The sequence below is a fragment of the Capricornis sumatraensis genome, chromosome 11 (assembly GCF_032405125.1).
Source record: "Capricornis sumatraensis isolate serow.1 chromosome 11, serow.2, whole genome shotgun sequence".
Lineage (NCBI taxonomy): Eukaryota > Metazoa > Chordata > Mammalia > Artiodactyla > Bovidae > Capricornis > Capricornis sumatraensis.
Window position 1 is genome coordinate 34865103 of NC_091079.1, and position 25681 is coordinate 34890783.

The 25681-nt window shown below is 39.0% G+C and overlaps 2 protein-coding genes across 5 annotated transcripts in view; one reads left to right on the forward strand and one right to left on the reverse strand.

Annotated features, from left to right (window-relative positions):
- Positions 1-9556, forward strand: part of TATDN1 (TatD DNase domain containing 1) — a 30642-nt gene extending 21086 nt beyond the window's left edge. For 2 of the 4 annotated variants that reach the window (XM_068983705.1, XM_068983707.1), the window contains 4 exons: positions 2108-2184; positions 5598-5668; positions 6699-6825; positions 9438-9556. In XM_068983705.1, the coding sequence (XP_068839806.1) occupies positions 2108-2184; positions 5598-5668; positions 6699-6825; positions 9438-9540 (378 nt within the window). In that variant the 3' untranslated portion in view covers positions 9541-9556. Of the gene's footprint in view, positions 1-2107; positions 2185-5597; positions 5669-6698; positions 6826-9437 lie in introns of those variants that run through there. The other 2 variants (XM_068983706.1, XM_068983709.1) reach the window with 2 other exon arrangements.
- Positions 9557-10040: 484 nt separating this feature from the next.
- Positions 10041-23491, reverse strand: RNF139 (ring finger protein 139). Its single transcript, XM_068983825.1, has 2 exons — positions 23308-23491; positions 10041-12284 (listed from the first exon to the last, which is right to left on the reverse strand). The coding sequence occupies exons 1-2, from the start codon at positions 23486-23488 to the stop codon at positions 10468-10470; spliced, it is 1998 nt and encodes a 665-aa protein (XP_068839926.1). The 5' UTR covers positions 23489-23491; the 3' UTR covers positions 10041-10467.
- Positions 23492-25681: the final 2190 nt, after the last annotated feature.

The window sequence follows — 25681 nt, forward strand, 5'->3', positions numbered from 1 at the left end:
TCATGATCTGAGCCACACTCAGCTCCTGGTCTTGTTTTTGCTGACTGTATTGAGCGTCTCCATCTTCGGCTGCAAAGAATATAATCAGTCTGATTTTGGTGTTGACCATCTGGTGATGTCCATGTGTAGTCATCTCTTGTGTTGTTGGAAAAGGGTGTCTGCTATGACCCATGTGTTCTCTTGGCAAAACTGTTAGCTTTTGCCCTGCTTCATTTTGTACTCCGAGGCCAAACTTGCTTGTTACTCCAGATATCTCTTCAGTTCCTACTTTTGCATTCCAGTCCCCTGTAATGAAAAGGATATCTTTTTTTGATGTTAGTTCTAGAAGGTCTTGTAGGTCTTCATGGAACCATTTAACTTCAGCTTCTTCAGCATTAGTGGTTGGAGCATAGACTTGGATTACTGTGATATTGAATGGTTTGCCTTGGAAACGAATAGAGATCATTCTTTCGAGAGTGCATCCAAGTGCAGCATTTCGGACTCTTTTGTTGACTGTGAGGGCTACTCCATTTCCTCTAAGGGATTCTTGCCCACAGTAGTAGATATATTGGGTCATTAGTTCACTGATTCCTAAAATGTCGATGTTCCACTCTTGCCATCTCCTGTACTTTATACAGATGCCATCATCATCTGTACTTTTACTGATGCTATAATTTGTCCTTTAGAAGCTGTCCTTGGGAATTGAGGCTTTCATTAATGCCCTTAAGATTATTAATGTCACTTAACCTTCAGGCTCTACCTCTCAGACCATTTTATTTATAAATAGAATTTATTTGGATGATTTCATAATATAGTTGGATACCCAGGTGGTACAGTGGTAAAGAATCTCCCTGCAGTGCAGGAGACATGGATTTAATCCTGGGTTAGGAAGATCCCCTGGAGAAGGAAATGGCAACCCACTCTGGTATTCTTTCCTGGGAAATCCCATGGACAGAGGAGCCTGGTAGACTACAGTCCGTGGGGTCATAAAAGAGTCAGACACAACTTAGTGACTAAACAGCAACAATAATACAGTTGACCTTTGAACAGTGTGGTGGTGGTTAGGGGCACTGACCCTGTGTGCATTGGATATCCATGTATAACTTACAGTCAGGCCTGTGTATGCGCATTGCCCTCATGGTTCTGCATCTGCAGATTAAACCAACAAAGGATCATGTAGTACTGTAGTATTTACTGTTGAAAAAAACCAGATGTAATTGGACCTTCTCAGTTCAGGCCTGTGTTGTTAAAGGGTCAGCTGTAGTTTAAAAAAATTAACGGCAACAATTCCAACCTGTTTGACCTTTATTAAAAAAATTTCCAAATAAAGAACTAATTTTCTACAATGGTTTATGAGGGTTGTATCTCAAATTATCTTGGTGCTATCAGAAGCTCTGTTTCTAGTCAGCTGGAAATGCTGAGAGGTAGAACCAACCCTTTTGAACAGCTGTGTTAAGTTTTCTTTATTTTTGAGAAACACATTATCCACAGTGTGTTCAGACTCTAGATTCTGTATTAACATGACATCACTTGTTCAGTGTTTAGAGGAGTCATTTCATATATTGTTTTGATTACACAAATAACAAATATATCAAAAGTGTGAAACTTTTTGCTTTAACCCCTTTATTTTTGAAGGAGAAAAAGACCATCTTAATCCATTTTGCTTGCTGAGCTGATACAGACTTAGTAAACAATTTACAATTTAATGATGTTCTTACAGTCTCTTTATAGATCTTAAAGTTTGTCTCTTAATTCTCTTAGGGAAAAAAGTATCCTCTAACAGAAAAGTGAACATCTAAAATTTTAAATAGTTGTGTACATGTCCCCTGTTCCTTATGCCTTGCCTAGAATGTGGCTCCCTCTAGTCCCCTTCCTAGAGGTACAGAGACCGCAGCACAGCCACAGACAAATTTTAGGCAACCTTCTCCTCCTTTCCTCAGCACATTGGAGACGACAGGTTATAATTGTGCAGTTTGATTTGAAACTAAAAACTGTAGTGGCCACCTTTGAAATCCCATGTTCTAAATATCCATATTGCATTTATATTTTTATTTAGAAAGCCTTATTAAGGTTATTTAGAATTTTAAAGAAAAAGTATTATAATAAAATTGTACCTTCATGTCCTTAGGTGCATTCATTTGATGGTACCAAGGAAGCAGCAGCTGCTTTGATGGACTTGGGTCTCTATATAGGGTTTAATGGTTGGTAGGTCCTTAAGTGCTTTTTTTTTTAACTATTATATTAAGCAGATTCCTTAAATTGTGTTATAGTGAAATGCTGATAAAGATTTAAATTTGTTTTATTAAAACTTGTGTGTTGGATTGATCTTGGTCTGTGCATTTTAGTAATAAATGTAAGAAATTAAATAGTATGTTACTATTCCAAATTAAAGATCAAAAATTATAAACTGCTGTCCTGTGTTCCAGTGATGGAAGACAATTTTCTGCTGAGGTCAGCAGCTAGCTTTCTCTAGCAATGCAGTTTATTTTCGGATCATTTTATCCCTTTAAAACATGTATGTGTTCCCAGCGTTGCATATACATATACATAAGTGATATCCATCTATGAGGGAAAGGTCACACTATGACAGTCATCTTCCGTCTCTGTAGGCCAAGAAACGGAGGCACAGAGAAGTTAGGATACAGGTGTAAAGTTACTCAGTGTGAGAACTTTATGCTCTTCCTCACTTGGTGACCTTCCTGCTTTTATACACACTTAAACCTCAGGCACCCAGTCCAGTCCACTAGCATGCTGGGTCCCTGGGCTCAATTTCTTCCAAATGAGTTTTTTAATTTGGTGAGTTTTTACCAGTGTCTTTTCTCAGGATATCAGTGTAGCTCAGTAAATAAATTGCGAAATAGTAAGACTTCCTTCCCCTCTTCAGTGTTTTAGTTCATTATTTTTATTTTTTTTTTTACTAAATTCCATTTTTGAGAATAGAAACATGAAATTATTTGCTCTAGAATTAAGACCTAAGTAAATGTCCTAGATGCTTTTATATTTTAATCAATGATTTAATTAATTTTATAGTACATTACAGGTGGCTCAGTAGTAAAGAATCCTGCTGCTAAGCAGGAGATAAGGGTTTGATCCCTGGGTCAGAAAGATGCCCTTGAGAAGGGAGTGGCAACCCATTCCAGTATTCTTGCCAGAAAAATCCCATGGACAGAGGAGCCTGGCAGGCTACAGTCCATGGTGTCGCAGGGTCAGACACAACAGCAGCAGCAGCACCCTTAAATGAAATTGTGGGTCAGCATGCCCAGTTCTGGCCTGTCCCACAAGGAGCTTCCAGGAACAATCTCCATTCAGAGAGCTGGCAGTAAAATAGTCCTATTTACACAGAGCAAAGGAAACCCAGCATGGGCAACCCAGGCTTCCTTATACATAACCAGGGGACCATCAGATAAATGAGGTGAACCAGCAGAAAGAAAGAGACCTAGATAAACAGAAAAATTAACATTAGAGGAAACTATTTAGGGAAAGGCACTTTAAAAGAGATCCTATAAAGATTTGAGATGTTGCATCTATAAAATATGAACAGAATGCTACAGGAAAAATGTAAGAGCTTCTTAAAGATTAAAAAAACTTTAAAACTTTTTTAATTTTTGAAAAAGATTAAATATTAATAGCACCACTGGAGGAAGCTAGGGAATCTAGACACTTTAAAAGATTTTTTTATTATTTACCTCTACCAGAGTACCTAGTAGACAGAAATTTTCTCTTTATACAGGTATTCTAGCTAATAAATGACAGGCTGATGGAATTATAGTATCATTTTGCAACTCCTTATGATCTAATCAGTCTAGGCATTGGGCATCCACATCTGACTTAAAGGACAACTAGATATTATGTGCTTCTGGACAGAAAATCATACATACTACCGCCTATGAAAATCTTGCAAAAAAAATAAAATTCAACTTGAATCCGATCAAGATTCTGGATTGCACTTTAGAGCTCCCTGAAGAAATGCAGAGGATGCAGGACCCTGCTAAAAGACAATGCACAGATGAAATCAGGACGGGGAGATTTTCAGGGCAAATAACTGGATGTCTTCAACATATCTTATAGGGATAAAAGAGATGCAGGAGAACTTAATAGGTTAAGAAATTTAGAACACTGATGACCAGCTGTAATATTTGTCCCTCATTTGAACCCTAGGTCAAACAAAAGGAGTAGGTATGACAATTTGAATACTGGATTTTCTTAGACGTAACAGTATTGTTTTTTAAAAAGTCCTTATGCTTAGAGATGTGTTAAAATGTTGAATCCATACTACATTTGGACTTTCCTTATTAGTAGGGATAAGTGGATGCACAAGATCAATCAGGAATTGATAATTGATGGGGCTGGATAATAAATACAGGCGTAGAGTTCTATATATTCTAGTTGTGTATCTATTTGAAACTCCATAAATAGTTGTAACAGGTCTTGAAATAAAAAGTGCAACATACAGTATTTGTCATCATCACATTATATAGCAAACGTTCCCAAAACTCATTGGCATAAAACTTTACATTAAACTTTAACACTCATGGGTCTGAATCAGGTGAGGTTTAATTGATAATGTGAGCTCTCTGCCACAGGGTACATGTTAGGTTCAGATCTGCACCCTGTGCTTTCATTCCGGACGCCTAGGCACCTAGGTAACAGCTACTTAGTGCATACTAATCTCAGAAAATCCTGAGTGCCACTGTAAATCACAAAAGTGCATTCCAAGCCTCTGGCCATATCATCCCGTTGGTCAAAGCAAGTCTTGAGGTCATGGCCAGATTCAGGTTCCTTCTTCCTACTAAGAAATCATGGCAAAGGTCCAGATACATAATTCTGTCAGAGAGAGAATTGGGACCAATATCCAGTCTGTCTCAGAGTCAGAAAATGAAAATTAACCCCCCCAGAAAAAGAGGTATGAAAGAAGCAGGGCCTAGGAGACTAATTCAGGAGTCCTAAACTTAACTAAAGAAAGCCCCACAGGGAAGAGAGAAAATGAAGAGGAAACGTTTTTCCATATTTTCCCTGAGTTAGGCATGGGGGAAAATCTCAATCAGAAGGTTCCAACTCCCTAAATGGATGAAAAAGTTTCATGCCCGAACACATTATCAAGTTTCAGAATGTCTAGAGTAATGGAAGATCGTACAAGTTTCCCGATTTGGGAGGGTGAGGAATGAGGGGTGCAGTGCAAAATCTTTAAAAGATTAACATAGACTGTTATAGAAAGTTACAGAAAGTTATTGGATAATCAACTGATAAACAAAAAATTTCATCCCTCCCCTGCCCCCCCACCCCAAAAAAGAGTTCATCCCCCGAAGTCAGATCTGCTTGGAACAGATCTTAATCTGGATTCTATAAGGACAGGATGTGCAAACACTTTTCTAAAGTACACTTCCATTGTAGCCAACCAAAGTTTTCCTTCAGGATTTTGGGTTAGTTTTGTAATCTGTTTTAGACAAGTTTATAGTCTGAGTGAACTCCGGGAGTTGGTGATGAACAGGGAGGCCTGGTGTGCTGTAATTCATGGGGTCGTAAAGAGTTGGACATGACTGAGCGACTGAACTGAACTGATAGTATGAAAAAGTTATTCATTAAATACACTTATATATGAGTAACTTTTCTTTTTAAAGCTCACTGAAAACTGAAGCTAATTTAGAAGTTCTAAAGTCAATACCTAGTGAAAAATTAATGATTGAGACTGGTAAGTATGCTTTTAGAACTTAATTTTCATATTAAACCATACCCCCAAGAGTTAGAGAAAAGTAATAACAAATATTTTACTTTGAAAAGCATGCTCAAACCTCAACAGTTGTCAGAAAGTCTTTGGGGAGTTGTAATGGAAAAATATTCATGCAAGTGATTTTTTCAATTTAGAAGCTTGACTAAGCCTAAGCATTTAAAAATGAAATGTGAGATTATGTGGTAACTAAGGAGGTATTTTATTAAACAAGAATGAGTTCAAAAACTATCTGAGTTTTTTTTATACAATGGCTTAATTGTACAATACTTTTAAAGTAATTCAAACATTTAAATCAAATTGGGTTTAAGAATTTTAGAAATTAATCTGTTGCCTCAAAATACAAAGTTCAGAGCTAAAAATTCTGTCTATAGCCTGAACTTGAGGTTCTTCTTATACACATGGAGTTTTAAATAAAGTCAAGACAGTCATTCTGAAGAAATCAGGAATATTTCCTTAGGGAAGTTATGAAAATTATTAATGGTTGTAAAATGTGTATTTTAATTCTTTATTAGAGAGTTGGGTAAGTAAATAATCCCAGTATTCAAAGCACAGTTGGGGACTTCCCTGGCAGTCCAGTGGTTTAAGACTCCATGCTTCCAATGCAGGGGGCATGGGTTTGATCCCTGGTCAGGGAACTAAGATCCTGCATGTCACATTGTGCAGCCAAAAAAAAAAAAAAAAGCCATTGTTTTACATTCAGTGGAGGCAAAAAGTTTTAACTTAAACGTTTTCATGTTACTACTGTATTTTGTTTTAGCTTTAGATCATTTTTTTAAAAGCATATTGTTAGTGGGGGAAAAGAGGACTAAAGGTTTTAAAAGAATTTGTACAGTTCAAGATTTTATCTTGTACTTTTCTTAAAGCTGTTTTCTGTTGCCTTTTACCATTTAAGCTGAATCATGGCTTATATAATAGTTTGATAATATTCACTAAAAAACATATAATTTAAGAACGTAAATATCTTTGAGAACCTTTCTTTGCTTACCTTTAGATGCACCTTGGTGTGGAGTCAAAAGTACACATGCTGGATCAAAATATATAAAAACTTCATTTCCTACCAAAAAAAAGTGGGAAAACGGGCACTGTTTGAAAGACAGAAATGAACCCTGCCACATAATGTAAGTATCTTGTTTTCATGGCCTTCAGAATATTAAAGTCAATCACCAATATTGTTTACAAAATGAATTCAAGGGACAGAATTAAAGTTGGGTGAAATCCAAATGAAGTTATCAAAGACCATTTTAATGCAGTGACTTGGAGGAATTTGTATCAGCTTGTTTTTTTTTTTTTTAATACCCTCTCAACCCAAAGTGGTTTTATTATAGCAGTAAGAACTTTAAGTGATTCTGGTCATTTGTCATTTTGTAGGGAGGGGGAAAGCTCTTAAAGCTGTCCATAGATAGAATCACTTTACCTGGCTTAAGTTCAGTTATCTTGCAGGTTTCCTGCTGATGGTTATACAATCTTAGCAGGAAACCCAAATGATTTCACAGCTTGAATAAACCTAAGAAATAACACTGTTCTTTAAGCCTTTGAAAGTGAAAGCGAAAGTGAAGTTGCTCGGTTGCATCCGACTCTTTGCGACCCCATGGACTGTAGCCTATCAGGCTCCTCCATCCATGGGCTTTTCCAGGCAAAAGTGCTGGAGTGGGGTGCCATTTCTTTCTCCAGGGATCTTCCCGACCCAGGAATCAAACCCAGGCCTCCAACATTGCAGGCAGATGCTTTACCGTCTGAGCCACCAGGGAAGCCCTGAACAAAAGGATAAATCATAGAAAGGATTTCCTTTTTCCAACTGAAAAAAAAAAGTACAGAACTTTATAGAATTTTATTTCCTTGGGAAAATAAACATTTGCAAACTGAAAAATATTAGACTACATTTCAGAAATAAACTTGCCTCTGGTCTAATGCTAAATACTAATTACTAATAAAGCATCTATTAACAGTTTTATGTTTTAATTATTTGAAGAGTCCCCCCACCCCCCTGCCACACACACACACACACACACACACACACACACACATTTTAGATTGTAAATTCCATGAAATACATTCTGGAGCTCTTGTCAAGTATCAGGGGAGATACAGGTTACTAAGGCCACATTAAAGAATGAAGACCGTTCCCATCCTCACCCGACCAGATAAGCAGGTACACTGTGCCAGGCACTTTGGGTAAGGCATTAAACAAGTCTGACAAAGATCCTCCTGGAGCAAACAAGCAGACAGTAAGTATAATCGAAGACAGCAGTGCTGTTACAGGGGTAGGAACATACACAGGACAGAGCAGCTGCCTGCCCTGTGGGGAAATAGAGTGCTTAACTCAAGCGGCATTTCACCTGTTTACTAAGCTGGACTGCGAGTTAGACCAGACCGAGATAAACACACACCTTGAGCAAAGGCAGGCTGGGAGGAGCTGGGAACTGTGACTGCAGTGTGGCAGAAAGTAGGATGCTCAGTACGTGATAGGGAGGATAGGCCAGAGAGTGTGGCCCGTGTGCCACCATCTGTGGTTTAGGTTTTACCAGAGGATTTTAAGCAGGAAAGCTATTGAACTGGTATCAATCAATCCATGTGGAGAAAAGACTGGAAGGGAGACTGGTGGCAGGAATCATACTGATTTCTCAGTATTATGTATTAATTTCCAATTCCAAGTAGTTAATAGAAGAAAACTCTGTAATTTGCTAAGAAAACTGGGTCTTTAGTGTCACTTTAAATGGTAATAGATTTGCTTTTAGCATACTTTGTCAGATAAAAATTTCATAGTCACTTCATTTCGTATATGTTAAACAAAGCATTTGTCACTATTATAGAACTTAAAAGTTCCAGTTAATCTCTAATCTCTGTCTCTGATTCCTCTAGGTGTTCATATTTTAAAAACCCATAAAGGGAAACAAAAAGCTTAAGACAAAGAATATTTAAATGTTTAATTCAACTGAATTTTCTAATTCATGCATAAGAAATATTCTGTCTACATGCAATACTGCTAGAAAACACTACTGATAATTACCATCGTTCTAGGCAAAGAAAGTGGAAGACTGGCATCTTTCTGTTGCGGGGCAAAACCTACAGGAAGAGAAAGCGCCCCTCTCCCCACCCCCCACCCCCCACCCCCCACCCCCCACCCCCGGTAACCACACACTTCCAAGTAACACGTTCTTAACTTCCTCTGCTGTCACTGTGCTGGTGATGATGCGGCAGTTCGTTGCTGCCCTTGACAACTAGTTCTCTAAGCAATGGCTTTCAAACTCTGACTGCTGTCCCCACAATACCACACTGTGTGACTTGGTGCATATTTGCATATATAAATATAACCTGAACAAAAAATGGAACTCTATCCCTTGCAAATGTACTTTTAATTTTTTAAAAGTTCATCATGACCCACTAATGTGTAATGAGCCCCAATTTAAAAGGACTCTTCATTTCCACTGGCCAGTTCCACAACTGTGGGACACATAATATGGGCTGGCTTTATAATTTACTTGAACCTGGTTCCTGGCTCTAGTTAATGCAAGATTGTCCCAGAAATTTATCTCTAATTGCTTTGTTTTAAATATCCTAGCAGGTAAACTTTTCTGTGAACACTGCTGAAAACTTTAATATATACTGTTGTTAGGCTTTTTATGCTAAAGATGCTAAAACAGTGTCTTTTCATTTATGTGGAAAAAGATAAATATCTTGAAAACAGAGTATGTACTTAGAAGTTTAACCATCTATTTTTGTTTTGTTTTAGTCAAATACTGGAGATAATGTCAGCAGTAAGAGATGAAGATCCACTGGAACTAGCCAATACACTATATAACAACACTATTAAAGTATTTTTTCCTGATATGTAATTGATATGTATCTCCCATTTTCCCACCATGTATATAAAATTTCATGATTCAATAAAGGAATTCGCTGGAAGTTGTCTAAAGAGGTATCAATATCACTGCATACCACCCATGAAGTCAGATCAGAATTTTTTAAAATCACTTAATGTTTTGGTTTAAAATAGTGAAAAACCCCCAAATATTTCATTTTGTATTTCTTTAAAAGTTCAAAAGGACAATGTTATGACAATGCTGCAAACACAGAATGGCTAATAAATATACTGATTTTTACATCAAAATTAAAACCATTAGCACATCCTGGTTTATACCAAAGTTAGTTGATATAAATAAGCCTACTTCTCAACTCTCACAGTCTCTGATCTGAATCATTACTTTCAAACCCAGCTCAACTACAATGCTAATCTCAAGTGTCAAAAAAGTCTCAGTCACTTTTGACAGCCTATTTTCCCCTTAATTGCAAAATACTCTACATACATATAGAATTTATCCTCTGGTCATGTTTTATTTTCTTGATTTAACATAGTTTCCCCTGATTTGCATTTTTATTCTCTCACACCCATTTTAAAGAAAAACTAGGGTCCAGAGTTGGATACATCACAGACTTTCATTGAGGAATCTTTGGCACAGTTGACGCACCATATTATTACATCTATTAAAAAGTTATTTGTTCAAATTTGTCATAAAAATGTGAAAACATTTTATTCTATGTACAATAATGTACACAAATTTAAATAGGTCACCAAAGAGACCAGAAGTAATTAAAGAGGTATATTTACAGTAGCACATCACAGTAAACGGAAAACCATTCACAGATTCGATTCAACATTGATACTGTTTTTGTGCTTGGTTACACACTGAAGTGAAGCAGATTACTCCATTTTGCATGAACTGAATTTTAAACAAATACCTCAATGATCAGTAAATGCTATTTTAATCAGTATCGTCATTAATCAGTTCTTCAGCTGCTGTGCCTGTGTGCTGAATCACTCCATTTCTTTCTCTTTGAGCATCATCATCACAATCTGTACTGTCATCTTCATTCAATTCCCTGTCAGATTCGGCAGCAGCTTCTCTTACAGCTTCCTCTGGATTTTCATTGGGTGCAATAAATCCATTGTTGTTAGATGTATTTGTGTTATCCTTGATATCATCTTCAATGTACACTTTTTGATGGCACATTGGACAAGTATCTTGAATGTACAGCCATTTCCGAAGGCAAAGTGCGTGGAAATAATGATTACACGGTGTGATACGAGCAGATGTTGTAAACTCATGGTAGCAGATTGCACATACGTCATCTATTTCTTGTAGGCGGCTCCCCTTTATTTCAGGAAGTGAATTAATTTTTTTTACAGCAGTTCTACGATTCATGAATGTCTTCCAGCCATTTTTCGCTTGTAAGTAGATGTTAAAATAGGCATGTAAGCACATCATACAAGCCCGGATTTTACTTCCTGACTCAAACATCATAGTATAAGCCCCATTTCCAAACATTACTACTCCAAATATAAATTCAATAATATTGCCTGTTGAACGGACATAGTAGACATAATCATCAAGCTTTTCCCAGAGGACATTATAGTAGCCATCAATCATGAATAACGTATAAACAGTGAGAGAAACTATTACTTTTAAGCAGAGTTCCACACAAAAGGCTGTAACTGCAAATAACCATGTATTTAGTGCATAGTGATGCCAAAGAACATAACTGAGTATAACAGGAAGAATAAACAGGCAAGCAGAAACAAAGAGCACAGGAAAATGTCTACGAAAAGATGACACATGAGAGGCACTGAGCGACATTAATACAGGGTCTGTCATTCCATGGATGAAATGCAGGACTGCTGTTAATAAAAGGCACATGTTTCTGCTTAAGCGGATAAGTCTCTCTTCTGGTCTTAGCCCACTTAAACCAGTCTGAAGAGCCAAAATGAAAAATAAAACAGGTGCTACAAAGCCCAGTCGCCGATCATCTTCTTCAGTTGATCCAATGAAGGCCAATATTCCAAGACCCAAATAATGGGCTACTGAGGAAATTACAGCACTCATGCCCAGCACAGTGAGTGTAGAGTCACATCCACTGATTATAAGGTTGCAAATGAGGTCCCAAAAGTCATCCCAAGAGAGAAAGAAGGAAGCCGTTTCATTGGCCATTCTTAAAATGTATATTAATACTGTAGCCTGAGCTGTAATTCTTGTTAGCCAGAAGACTCGCAGGACATCTGGGAAGCGAATCCTCTTCCATGTGTCCTCCATTAATAACTGTAATCCATAAATTCGATACATGTGCCTCACTAAAAGATAAACATATCTGGTGGAATAATAAAACCACTTAAGTTTCACTGCCAAGACAAGCACTGTATTTAATGTGAGAATCAAGGAAGAAGTAAAAACTAAAGTCTCTCGGATGTGTAACGGTAGTTCTGTGATTAAGCCTATTACAGGAACCAAGAGATCCAAAATAATTAACTGTGAATAGATGGAATGAATTTGGAGTAGTGTGATGTATCCAATTCCAAATGTTAGCTGTAGAACAATGAGTGCCATCCACAGCGAGGGCCCTTTTCGAGGAAGCAGCTCAATTCCAAAAGCTGATGTGTTGTAGGCACCATAGAAGTCAATGTGCAAAGCAGCATAATAATTTACCAACACTGAAGTCGCAGCTAATAGAAAGGCTGAGCTGTACATGTAAAACTTGAAAAGCGATCGCTGTGACAAGATCAGGACAATACTGGATACAAATATACCTAAAAAAAGAGAGAGAGAAAGACGTCATTCGAATGGAACTTTGTTAAAGAATGTTTTTCCACTAAGTTATGATATTCTTCCTTTAATAACTATGAACATTTTCAAACTGATGAACATTATGCCTCAAGACAATTTAGGCTTAAAGGCCAGTAAGTGTTATATAAAATCAGAGTTCAACAGGACAGATCAAACATATCCTTAAAATTTTACCCTTTATTTTCTAATTTTCAAAGTAATTCAAGTAGCATTATATCTCCAGAAACCAAATTACTAAAATATTTCCAAGAGATTACTGTGCTATACACAGTTTAACAAGCTTTAAACTTGAAAGAATATATAATTTCAAAATTATTCAAAAACTTTTCTTAGATACACCTGTCATTTAAAAGTGGACATTTAATTTCCAAATACATGGGATTTAGTTTAAAGTATCTTTAATATTAACATCTCATCTTGATACCAAAGCATTTAAATGCTTTCTTCTCTGAAATTACCCTCCGTGTTTTTTCCTCTTTACCTTTATTGAGGCTTTCAGTGGGTAGGTGGAAGGTCTGTCCTGGTAAATGTCACATTGCACTTGAAAATATGTGGATTATTTTCAAATATCCCTTGATACTGATTTCTAACATAATTCCACAGTGATAAGAGAACAGACTCTATATGATCTCAGTATCTTTGGACCACGAAATTTTTGCACCTTGTTTTATGCCCCTGGATATAGTTCCAGTGTCTCCTAGTTTACAGTCTATGGGAACTTAATGGAATTTTATCCTATTGTAGTGTGAAAACTGTATAAATCTGAATTATGTTGAATTGGTTCACAGTGCTTTTCAGGTCTATTATATCCTACTTCTCTGTATACTAATTCTATTAATTTTTGAGAGTTTGATATTGAAACTCCAACTAAAAATCTTAATTTATCTACTTAAAAATTAATTGTAATATATAATTGAACTATATATAACCTTGTTTTCTATTTTCCTAGTCTCTTGTATATGTGTTATCATACTTTGATAATGTAAAAAATTTTGAAGAAAACCTTAAAAAATAGTTAAGATAACTTCATTACAAAAACACTAAACATAAGCAAAATGGACAACATTTGTTCCTATTAAATCTGAGATTTTTCTTAAAGTGTTCTTTAGGATGCCAAGTTTAAGTTTTACATTTATAGTTACCCCTATTTCCTCCTTTTATTCATACTGTGAACTCCTGCTGGCTCTTATTTTTCCTGCTGCCTGAATTTGGGAATTCTCCCTTGGATCCAAGTTCACTTTTTTCCCATACATACTTTCCTACAGATACCAAACATGTCCTCCATGTTTCCTTTCTCCTTATGGTTGAATCTTTTTCTTCAAATGTGTGTGTGTACCAAGTTGCTTCAGTCATGTCCAACTCTTTGTGACCCCAAAGACTGTAGCCCACCAGGCTCCTCTGTCCCTGGGATTCTCCAGGCCAGAATACTGGAGTGGGTTGCCATACCCTCCTCCAGCAGATCTTCCTGATCCAGGGATCAAACCCTTGCATTGGCAGGTAGGCTTATTGTTTCTTGTTTTTTTTTTTTAACCACTAGCTCCACCTGGGAAGCTCTTTCTTCAAACAGTCATCCTTCTGATTCTTCAAACTAAAATAGCATTCAGAAAACCAAAACGTATTTTAGTAAGTTCTCCCCCTCTCCCACACTATAAGCACCAATATACGGTCTCATATGCATCCAGCACCTTCTTTCTTGGTGCTCTGACAAATTTTTAAGTGAGATCACAATAAACATTATTATCCAAGGTTTCAATTATGGAAACCACATCCAAATATTCATCTATTTCTACTTCTGCACTGAACTACAATACTCAGAATTTCTAAAACCTAAAGCTAAACTGACCTCAAACAGCTCTTCCTTTCAATTTCCAATTTCAGTCAGAGATTACCATTATTATTCTTTTAACTGTACCTCTAGACCCCCATCCAGAGAAGGCGATGGCACTCCACTCCAGTATTCTTGCCTGGAAAATCCCATGGATGGAGGAGCCTGGTAGGCTGCAGTCCATGGGGTCGCGAACAGTTGGATACGACTGAGCGACTTCACGTTCACTTTTCACTTCCATGCATTGGAGAAGGAAATCGCAACCCACTCCAGTGTTCTTGCCTGGAGAATCCCAGGGATGGGGGAGCCTGGTGGGCTGCCACCTATGGGGTCGCACAGAGTCAGACACGACTGAAGCGACTTAGCAGCAGACCTCAATTCTCAAACTCTGACAGTCAGTGACAAATTCTACTAATACCTATACCTATACCTCCCCTTTCCTCAGTGACACCCATCTATTAGTCTGTCTCAAAAACTCTTTGATTCAAATTCATCTACAAGCCACCAAACTGCCTTTCTTCATGTCTGTCCTCAAAATACTGCAGCAGCTCTGATATTACTGATTAAAATCCACAGGTCTTGTTCTAACATTCTACCCAATTTGTTTTAAAGTAACAATAATATTCCTCTTCACACACGAACCAACACTCCAGATTTCTTTCTTAAACACACCCCTTCTTCTCTGCCGTAATTACAGTTGTATTTACATTCTTCTCTTTGCTTGGCAGGATGGCCCCATCAACTTCCCAAATCCCTGACTGTCCAAATCCTACCCATCCTACAGACACTCAAGACATTACTTGATACTGTGGTTTATAATTGTCTGTGTGTGCTCACTCAGTCATGTCTGACTCTTTGTGACCCCACGGACTGTAGCCCGCCAGGCTCCTTTGTCCATGAGGATTCTCCAGGGAAGAATGCTGCAGTGGGTTGCTATGCCCTTCTCCAGGGGATCTTCCCAACCCAGCTATAGAACCCAGATCTCCCACGTTGCAGGTGGATTCTTTACCAGATAAGCTACCAGGGAAGCCCCAGTTTATAATAACCTGACCCTATTATATAATATGTCCTTGATAGCAAGCAAGGATCTGAACTTTAATGTCTATGGATTCCAAAATATTTTGTAGAAAATAAAGTGCAATTAGTATTCACTAGGGAAATAAACATTCCTGTTGAAATCTGAATTATATTTTTAAAGGCATCCATGAAACACAGCCCACTTGAAAATTAAAAACTATGACAAGACAAAGCTGAGAAATCAAACCTTGGAGTACAGAAAAAGTGACAAACTCCAAATTAAATATCCATCTTCCCATGTAACTTCAGTATGTAACCAAGACCAATAATGCACATTACAACGGAGGCATTTCACAATCCACTGCAGTTAGAAGCAAGAGCCAAGTTCCTCCAAATGATGACCGCCCACAAATTTTATTTTGTGCCAATCTGTCAGGTCATTTGTGAAAAAGAGAACAAAAGGAAACAATCACCTGGAAGATAAATACATCAACCTCCGTGCGAGAACTACCTACCCGCTTTGCTGAGCAAGTGGGCCACTAATAATCTCCCAAAAAGCTGACAGCTGGGAATGGCCCTTTCAATAGAAAATGGGCTTTTTTTTTTGAACAGGATTAGAAACCCCCTTCCATGGAAGGTAACAGGAAATGGAATTTAATCAGCTGCCATATGCCATATGTAATCTTACTTTCTCTAAATAGAAAAGCAAAAGTCAGTAGATTTTTCCTGAGACAAAACAATCTAAAATAAGTCAAAACTAAACCAAAATAACTTCAGTTCTACTTTACGCCACTTTTTAAAAAGGGAGAGAGTTAAATAACTGTGAATTATTTTTAACTTGCTATTCACAAAGTGGTAAATTAATCTTTACCTGTCAATATTCATGAACTTTGCTATAACTTATAAACAGACTTTGTTCTAATAGCTTTATCCCCACCACTAAAGCTTATTTTTACACACAGATTAAGGAATGATTTGGGTTTTTAGAAATTCTTCTGGATAAAAAGTGCCATTTTGCTTTGTGCAAATGTATCAAAAGAAAAAAAGAGAATATGACAGGCAAATAAGGCAGTGAGACTACAACTTCAAAGACTGGATATCTCCTTGTAAATAACAATCTTATACTACTCTTTCCTGATTAAAATCACTTCCCAAGATTTAATAATGACCAACATTTCCTGGTGGCTCAGCGGTGAAGAATCCACCTGCCCGTACGAGAGATACTGGTTTGATCCCTGGATCAGGAAAAATGGCAACCGGCTCCAGTATTCTGGCCTGGAAAATCCCACCGACAGATGAGCCTGGTGGACTCCAGTCCACAGTCCATGGAGTCTCAAACAGTCAGACACAACTGAGCACATGCATGCCACCACAAACATTTGAGAATAGTATAAAATGATTTTAATTCCTACCCAAAGTTTGTATGCATAGGAGGTTCTTAAATTTTTCCTTTATACTCATGTTTCTGTGTATGGAATACAGAATCAGCTCTCATTTTCATGGGAAAAAAGTAAGTCAACTTTCCAAGTCTCTCAAGTACTCTTCCCTCTCAAGGCCTTCAGGAAGTGTTGTCAATGACACCAAAGTTTCGTTTCATTTTCCCAACTCCAGACATTCAACTCTTGATATTTAACCTGTAGGCCTAAGAAAATTTAGCTCCTAGACAGAAGTTTCCTCGTTAGGATTTAAGAGTGACCTGCAATAAGTGATCAAGGCTATATATAAATGCTGCTTTACAAGGAAAAACCACCTTGGGACAGTGACAAATAGAACTAACTAGCATCACAATTTAGGGATCTGGTTCTCCAGTAATTCGAGTTTTACTAAAGTGCTCAAGGCAGGAAAAGAGGCAGGAATCCAAGTCAATTCAGGCACTCTGAAGATATATATGAACTCAATTCATGAAAGAGTTCAGGGCCTTTTCAATTTGGGTGAACAAACAAAACAAGCAGACAAAAAAAAAAAACCAACCCCAAAAAACAAACCACCATGTACGTTATACAACAAAATGTTCAACTCTTATGTGTAAAGTCCATTCACACCCTTAACCTTTCTGGAAGTTTGGGACTAAAAACTGGAAGGAAATAATAATAATACAACTCTCCAAGTACCTTAAATACTTTTAATATATAACCTAAAGCAAGCTGTGGAAAAACATTTCAACACCTGACAGAATAAAGATGGAACAGTACTAAAATAAACGCTGTAACTGCCTTACTACTCCCAAGGGAAACCTATGCAATGAAATGTGGAACAAACAAAACATCTTGAAATGTTAATCTGCAGATGTACCTGACAAACTACAGCATGAATTTTTTTCTATCAAACTTTAAAAAAAAGATACTAAGTCTTTTATTAATAAGATAAATTGCTTTTAAATTTTAACAAGTATGTTTTTATTAAAAATATATGAACATGATTTTTTTTTAAGTCTAACCCCATAGGTAGTAAATGAAGAATTAACCAAATTTTGCATAAATAAACACACTCATGGATAAATACTTCTTTTTGCTTTTTACCCAGAGATCCCATTATAATAAGAGTCTTTTTTAACCTTTTCAAAAAACTGCATTTCTGAATACTCAAAGAGGGCATCTTCTTACTTATTGACCATTCATGTTTCTTCCTCTGTGAAATGCCAGTTTATCTTTTGCTCATTTATTTATGGAGCTGTTTTTCCTTGCTGAATATAGTCATTTAAAAAATATTCTGACTACAGACTCTTTGCAACTATTTGTAATGCAAGTATCTTCTCCAGATGTAGGGCTGTTCTTTTCTCTTTCCGATGGTCCCTTTGATTAACAGAGATTTTTAATATCACTGAATTTATTATTTCATACACTTCCTTTTATATATTTTTAAAGAACTTTTTCCTTACTCAGATTAAAAAAAAAAGTTCTACATTTTCTTCTAACTTTTTAAAGTTCTGCTTTTCACATTAAGATACTAATCCACTTTGAACTATTTATATACTGATGTGAGGTAAGGTTCAATATAATTTTTTCCATATAAGTAACTAAATGGCCACAAATAGAATAGTCTAATTTACCTCAATTGTACTTCAATTCTACCTCTGAAACACATCAAGCTTCTCCACATACATAGGTGATCTGTTTCTGGGCTTTGAACTCTATGCTGTTTATTGGTCTATTTGTCCATCTCAGGGGTTCTCAACCAGGATCAGATTTTGCACCAATCATTTGGCCACAATCCTGCCACCCCCCATCACCAAAGAATTATCCCTCCAAAATGTCAATGGTATCTGCTCAGACTCCCTAGGCTATCCCAATGCAGTCAATCATCATCATCAGTTCACTTTGTTTTTACAGTCACAGGTTTTCTGAGTTCCTTCTACAGCACCAAAAGTCAGTCACTTTTTTCAACAACTTCACTGCATAGCTGTAACTAGTACACATATACAGTGAATAGACTCTCTTTCAACAGAGATTTAGATTAGCAATTTTTGTTTTGTTATTACCAACAATGCTGCAACGAATATTCTTGCCCACATTTTCTGTAAAACTGTATCTTCAGGCCAAATATACAGAACTAGAATTGTGAGTCAAAAGGTATAATAAATTTTAATTTCAGTTGACAGTGCCAAGTAGCTTTACATAGAAATAACAGCTTACCAAAACTGTTTAACATCATCTATTTCCCCATACCTTTGCAAAACTAGTTTTTACTCAAACTGAATTCTTTACCAATCTTGCAAGTAAAATTTTAACTGCATTTCTTTAATTATAAATGAGACTGAGTAATTTTTGTTTTGCTTATTGACCTTGTACATTTTATTTACTCTAATATGTTTATCCTGGGGCCTATTTTCCTCCGGGAGTAAATATTTTTCTTATTGGCAAAGTAAAACTCTTACTAGTACTTCAACTAAATATGACACAAATATTTCCCCGTTGGTGTGTCATTAAAAAAAAAATCTTTGTAAAAAAGAATTTTGTCATCAAGAAGTATTTCATTTTTATGTATTCAAATTTATCAAAACTTCCTTTGTAATTTCTGGATTTCCTCTTATGTTTAGAAAGGCCTTTCCACATCGATGAATTGTCATTATATGAGTAATACTATTAAAACAAACTCCTATGCTTGCATTTTCTGCCTTGGATTTAGATTTGCTAATTCAGCATTACACTGCACTGGGTTACATTTCATTTAGCACTTAACACCTCCTAAGAATAGCTTAATATTCTTAAAAATTATATATATTATGATATGATCTAATTTGGATCTCCAAAATGAGATGCTTTATATCCTGACCTGCAGAATTCTCATATTAATTTGATAACAAATAAAAGTATAGTAATAAAAGTTTCTTATAGGAGAGTAAATTCTTTAGACACTATAAATAAAACTGGATGCAGAAAAGATTTCCATCTTGACAATTCCACTTTAAGAAAAAGGTGAGATTGACAAATTTTGAGATTTATATTCAGTAGTACAGAGAGGTCTACAATTATTAAAAAATTAACCAGGGAGAAAATTGATTTCAACCATCTTTGGGTATCTTTTACACACAAACCTGTCACTCTGAATAACAAACAAGACGCTTCATTGTTTTGTTGTTCAGTTGCTAAGTCGTGACTAACTCTTTGCAATCCACCAGGTTCTCCTGTCCTTCAATGAATGGTCCTCAAATATTTAGGACATTTATTTTTATTCAGGGTGAAATTTTTTCCCACCAAAACCAGTTTTTAATGATTTTATTATTCTTACAAATATGATAAATTATTATAATTACATTGTCATGTGAGGAGCTTCCTTTGGGGCTCAGATAGTAAAGAATCTGCCTACAATGCAGGAGACCTGGATTCAATCCCTGGGTCAGGAAGATTCCCTGGAGAAGGAATGGCAACCCACTCCAGTATTCTTGCCTGGAGAATTCCATGGACAGAGGAGTCTGGCAGGCTATAGTCCATGGGGTCGCAAAGAGTTGGATATGACTGAGTGACTAACACATGCAATTTGAGGAGCAGTCAAGAGATAGACTTGGAAAATATTTTGTATTTTTCATATAAAGTCTGACCCAGAGAACATTCTGAGATCAAAGTTTTCAAATAAACAGCACCAACATTTTGCTGATGACTTCCAAAAACCAAAATATCTATAACACAGTAGTATAGTCTTAACTGAAGTATAAAAATTTTGTTTAAAAGTTATTAATGCCATGTTTACTAGCAGCTAACAATGACATGTTCCTTACTAGATTCTAGGTACTGTTATAGGAGCTGTTATAGGTACTGTTACAGGAAGCCCCGGGCTTCCCTGGTGGCTCAGAGGTTAAAGCGTCTGCCTCAAATGCGGGAGAACCGGGTTCGATCCCTGGGTCGGGAAGATCCCCTGGAGAAGGAAATGGTAACCCACTCCAGTATTCTTGCCTGGAGAATCCCATGGACGGAGAAGCCTGGTAGGCTACAGTCCACGGGGTCCCAAGAGTCGGACACGACTGAGCGAGTACACACACACACCTATTGCCCTTATCACTCTGTAAGAGATACAGTATTATGGTTCATCTTCACAAAGGTAAAGAAAAGAAGCACAAAGCAGGTAAGTAACCTGACAGTCACATTCTTATTTAACCTACCAAATACTAACTTCCATGATTTGCTACAAAACTAAGAAGCATGGATACAGTACAAAGAAAATACCAGTTCAATGCTCCTGAATTACAAAAGAGTTAATCAAAGAAAATACTCGTTTAAGGTTCCCTAGCCTGACGCTTCGGAGAAGGCAATGGCACCCCACTCCAGTACTCTTGCCTGGAAAATCCCAGGGACGGAGGAACCTGGTAGGCTCAAGTCCATGAGGTCACCGGGAGTCGGACAAGACTGAGCAACTTCACGTTCACTTTTCACTTTCATGCACTGGAGAAGGAAATGGCAACCCACTCCAGTATTCTTGCCTGGAGAATCCTACGGACGGCGGAGCCTGCTGGGCTGCCGTCTATGGGGTCGCACAGAGTTGGACACGACTGAAGTGACTTAGCACCAGCACCAGCAGCCTGAAGCTCAACCGTGAGCGTCCTGCATTAAAGTACCTGGTCCCCAGGGGGCTCTCAGAGGTTCTGTAGTATACAGGCCAGAGCATTCAAGGCATTGGCTACACTGCTGCCAGAATGACTTTGTGAATCCTCTCAAACCCAGTTTTGTGGGGGTTTTTTTGGCTCCTCCACCTTGGCCTCCTCCGGCTTCCTCTCAAAGCAGAAGTAGGGAAAGCTCCTCCTACCACCCTCAAGTCCATATTACATTTGTTATTTACTGCCCAAAACAGAACTGCATAATTTCAAATTTCATGAAGTTCTCTAGGAGTCTGTTAGCTTCTACTCTCTAGCAAACTTTCTCTTCTCCTATGGGGTTCAGGAATAGAAACGATCAATGTTCTCCATTTCTCAGTCTCCCCACTCCAGGAATCAGCACAGGTACTGACTGCAAGCATGTATGTTATCATGTCATCAATTAGGGTGGATGTGTGTGTGTGTTGGGGGGGTTGGCAGTCATGGGCTCAGCTGGGACCACCTTTTCTACTTGTATAACGAGACAAGCAACTGCCTTATTATGGTGAGGAACTTCTAAATGACAGGGAAAAAAATGCTTTCCCATCAGGTTCCTGTTCTTACTAATTTCACTGTAACATTATTTAACTAATTTCATTTTTATCCTCCCCCAACTATCAGGATTAAACAAAATATGTTAAGTACAAAACATTAAGGCTGCTAATTCTCTTTTTATATTGTGGTAGAAAAATAGTTACGGGTAACCAATATAATGATTCGCTATTTCTGTATACTGGAAATCACACAGCTCCATTTTTGCTACAAATGATGAGGGCATCACATTTCTGCAGCGGTAAGTGGGATTATGTTACTGAGAAGTCTTGCGCTAAGGAACATCACATTCACATCTGTTAGTTCTAAGACGTAGTGTTATGATCATTGCTATACCATTCTGTCTGGATTACAGCTGTACTGAGGAAGAAAATGAGGCACGCCTGATGTCTTAAGACAACGTTAAGACTAGGATCTTGCTGTGTATCAACCTCTAGGACTTTCAGTTTCCTCATCTGTAAAATGAAACTATTCATAACCACCCAATCTCCTTTGAGGGATTTGAGGGATTTTTGAAAGTTAGGTTAGATAATACCAGTGAAGATGCGCTGCAAAAGTAAAGTATCAAAAAATGTCAAGTGTTGTTATTTATCGCTGAAAAGAAAACTCAATATTATCATTTTTTAAAAGAATAAAGTAGCAACAGATGGCTTCTAACTCAGAAAGGTTTAGAAAAGATCTCACCATCCGCTCGTCCTCAGCAACACTTCAAAGGCACTACTTCACTAAAACCTGACACTCAATTACCTCATCAACAAAATCTGCCACGTTTCAATTCCTTAAAAACTTAAACATAAATGCTTCTCACTCCAGCAACGCAAGAGAAAATGGGGAATGAAGCACACGATGCTTTTCACACTCCTCTCTTACACAACGAAGATACTGATTTTCATAGATCTCTCATCAGTTTCTAGCCACCTTTTTATAACCGTTCTCAATACCTTCTCTATTCACGGAAAATTTTAGGACTCATTATTAAGTATCACCTTCTTCATGAAGGTCTTTGGCAAATCTCAAGGTTTGACTGACATTCTCTTTCGCGTGGATGTCATTCAGACGACAACACACGAATACTGCGCATTTTGCAAAGGGGGAAACTGAGGCCCAGGTCTTGGCACGACGAGCTCAAGGTCACACACGGCGAGATGGCAAAACGTAAGCAGAGGTGCTGTTTTTCCAAGGCTGTCGCATAGGACGCGGTGAGACAGGACACACTCCCCGAGAGAGCAGCAGGCACAGGGCCACATGCTCGCACATCGCTGCTTCCTCCCCACCCTCACTCAAGAGGCAAAAACCAACAGGAGGCTGACTCTCAGGGAGGACCGCTCCGCTGTCAACTCCGAGACAAGTGTCATCTCCTCCCGTCCAGCCCACAAAGACGCCCCCCCCCCAACTCGAGGGGGAAACGAAACTAGTCGACACACACACGCCCCCACCCCCCATCCACCTGCGCACGGCCGCCCTCCCCCTCCTGCACTTCTCGGCCCGCTGAGCCATCCCCGGACGCATCCTACCCCGTTCCTCTCACCAAGGAGCCGGAGGAAGATCTGGAGTCCGATGCAGAACCGGCTTTGGCTGGAATCGTAGTAGGAGTTGAAAATGGCGTCGATGATGTAGAGGCAGGGCACTCGGAGCGCCACTTCGAGCGCCGCCCAGACCTGCTGATGGGCCATCCGCACCTGCTGCTGCGGGGGCCCCACCGCCGCCATGAGCCGCTGCCACACCGGGGCTGGGCGGGCCGCGCGGGGCAGGGCCCGGGACGGCGGCCGGGGGCGGAGGCGAAGGCAGGCGACTCCGCCCCCGCCCTCCCTCTCGTGTCTCTCTCACGGCCCGCCCCGCCGCCTGCTCGCGTCTCTCGAGCTGGAGCAGGCGGCGGAGGCGGCGGCTGAGGCAGCGGCGGCGGCTCCCGGGAGGCCTCCGGGTGTCGGTGTTTCCGGCAGGCTACGGTCTGGCTCCTCCTCCCTCCACCGCCTCCCCCGCCCGCGGAGCCACCATCTTGACCTCGCCCGCCCGCCTCTGCCGTTGCTGCTGTTGCCAGACCGGGAGGCCGCGCCCGCGGTCACGCGAGACCGCGGAGCCCGAGCGGCGACGCTCACGTCATAATCCGGCGCTAGGGGCGCTCCCCGTGCAGTCATCACGCTCGGCGTAGCAGACGTCCCTCTCGTTACCATGGTTTCCGCGCCTTTACGGCTTTTGGCGCCACCCAGTGGCGCAACCTCGGTGTATCCGCCTCACCCCTAGAAGCGTCGGGGTAGTGTGGGTTTCCCTGCTTCCACGGACAGGAATGACTAGTTGCTTTATTAGAGCCCATTAAACGTCCCATAAACATGATTCAGAGCTGCTGGGAGTTGGAAAGCCAAAAGGCGCCGCCCGCCAGAGCTACTTAACTCCACCGACAGGCCGGGTCTGAGCGGCCAACCTTCCGGCGAAGATGCCACCAGGCCGCCTGGGGTTCTGTTGGAGGAGTCGCTGCTCGCGGGTTATGGAGCAGACAGTGTGGTTTAGGCAGGGTGTGGTAAGCGATACCGAGAAAAACATCCCTTTGCACTTTATCCTTGTGTCTCCTACCCGATTGGGCAGAACTGCGGACCCTAGTTGGCCACATTAGGATTTCAAGGGCAAGACCTCTGGCCTTGGTATTTGGGTCACATCTTTGAGGTAAGAATACCCAGGCAATCCCTTCTCAAGGCGGAAGAGACCATACTTTTTAATGTTTCTGTAGGGGATTAGAACATAAGACTCCAGAATAAGACACTTTGACATGATTATTTTAAGCTGAAGACAGTTGAGACACAGCAGAACAAACAAAAATCTCTCCACCTCATAACTTCCCCCCTTCCATTTGCTTAAATAATCTTAATTTCGTGAAAGTCGCTCAGTTGTGTCGACTCTGTGCTTGAATTCTCCAGGCCGGAGTACTGGAGTGGGTAGCCTTTCCCTTCTTCAGGGGATCATTCCCAACCCAGGGCTTGAACCCAGGTCTCCCACATTGCAGGACTACCAGCCGAAGGGAAGCCCTAAGAATAAGGGAGTGAGTAGCCTATTCCTTCTCCAAGAGGATCTTCCTGATCCAGGAATCAAACCGGAGTCTTCTGCATTGCAGGCGGATTCTTTACCAATTGAGCTATCAGGGAAGTCCTCTATTTGCCTAAAAATCAGACGTAAATTTCTATTGGTAAAATTGTGTCCCGCCCCCTTACCAAGAGGGCAGCTCAGACTCAAACACCCTCAAACCTTATTAAACTAATCCTTATCTTCCATTAGTTTTCCCCAAATGTTTACCTTCCCAGAGTTTGCCATCCTTGAAAGCCTAAACCTCTTTTCCTTTTATCCATTTCTCTACAATACATTGTTCTTTGTTAAGATGCTGTATAAGCCCCAAACTGTAGCTACCTCTTTGAGTTATTTAACACTTAGCTTCTCCCAGGCGTCTGTGCACCGCATGAGTAAATAACCTTTTTCTTTTGTTAATTAATTTTATCAGTTTAATTTCCAGGACCCCAGCCACAGAACCTAGGAAAAGACGTTTGTCTCTCTCCTACACTTTCTTATCCATGTTTTAACAGTTTCTGACTTAAATCTGATGCACATATTTTTATTAGTATAAGAATTTCTAATTAAAACTAAATACCACCTTGGGACCAGAACTTTCAGGGTGGTGGCACAGTTGTTCTTGTCTTACTCAGATACGACTTCAAGCAAGTCTCTTTAAACTCACTAGTTCTCACTTTCCCCATCTGTAAAAATGAAGGTTTGAATAAGATCCTGGCAAGGACTTTAAAATACTACCTTAAAATTAATTTATATGAGTGAGGTAGTTTTTAGAAAAATTTTAGGAATTTTTAAGATAAAAGATAAACTTTCAAAGAAATAGCTGCAATTCACTGAATCTAATCTCTCTG

Excerpts from the sequence above, each read along its gene's own strand:
- RNF139 (XM_068983825.1), bottom strand. The coding sequence starts at position 23,488 with ATGGCGGCGGTGGGGCCCCCGCAGCAGCAGGTGCGGATGGCCCATCAG. Across the intron at positions 12,285-23,307 it reads GATCTTCCTCCGGCTCCTTG|GTATATTTGTATCCAGTATT; the intron begins GTGAGAGGAACG and ends CTCTTTTTTTAG.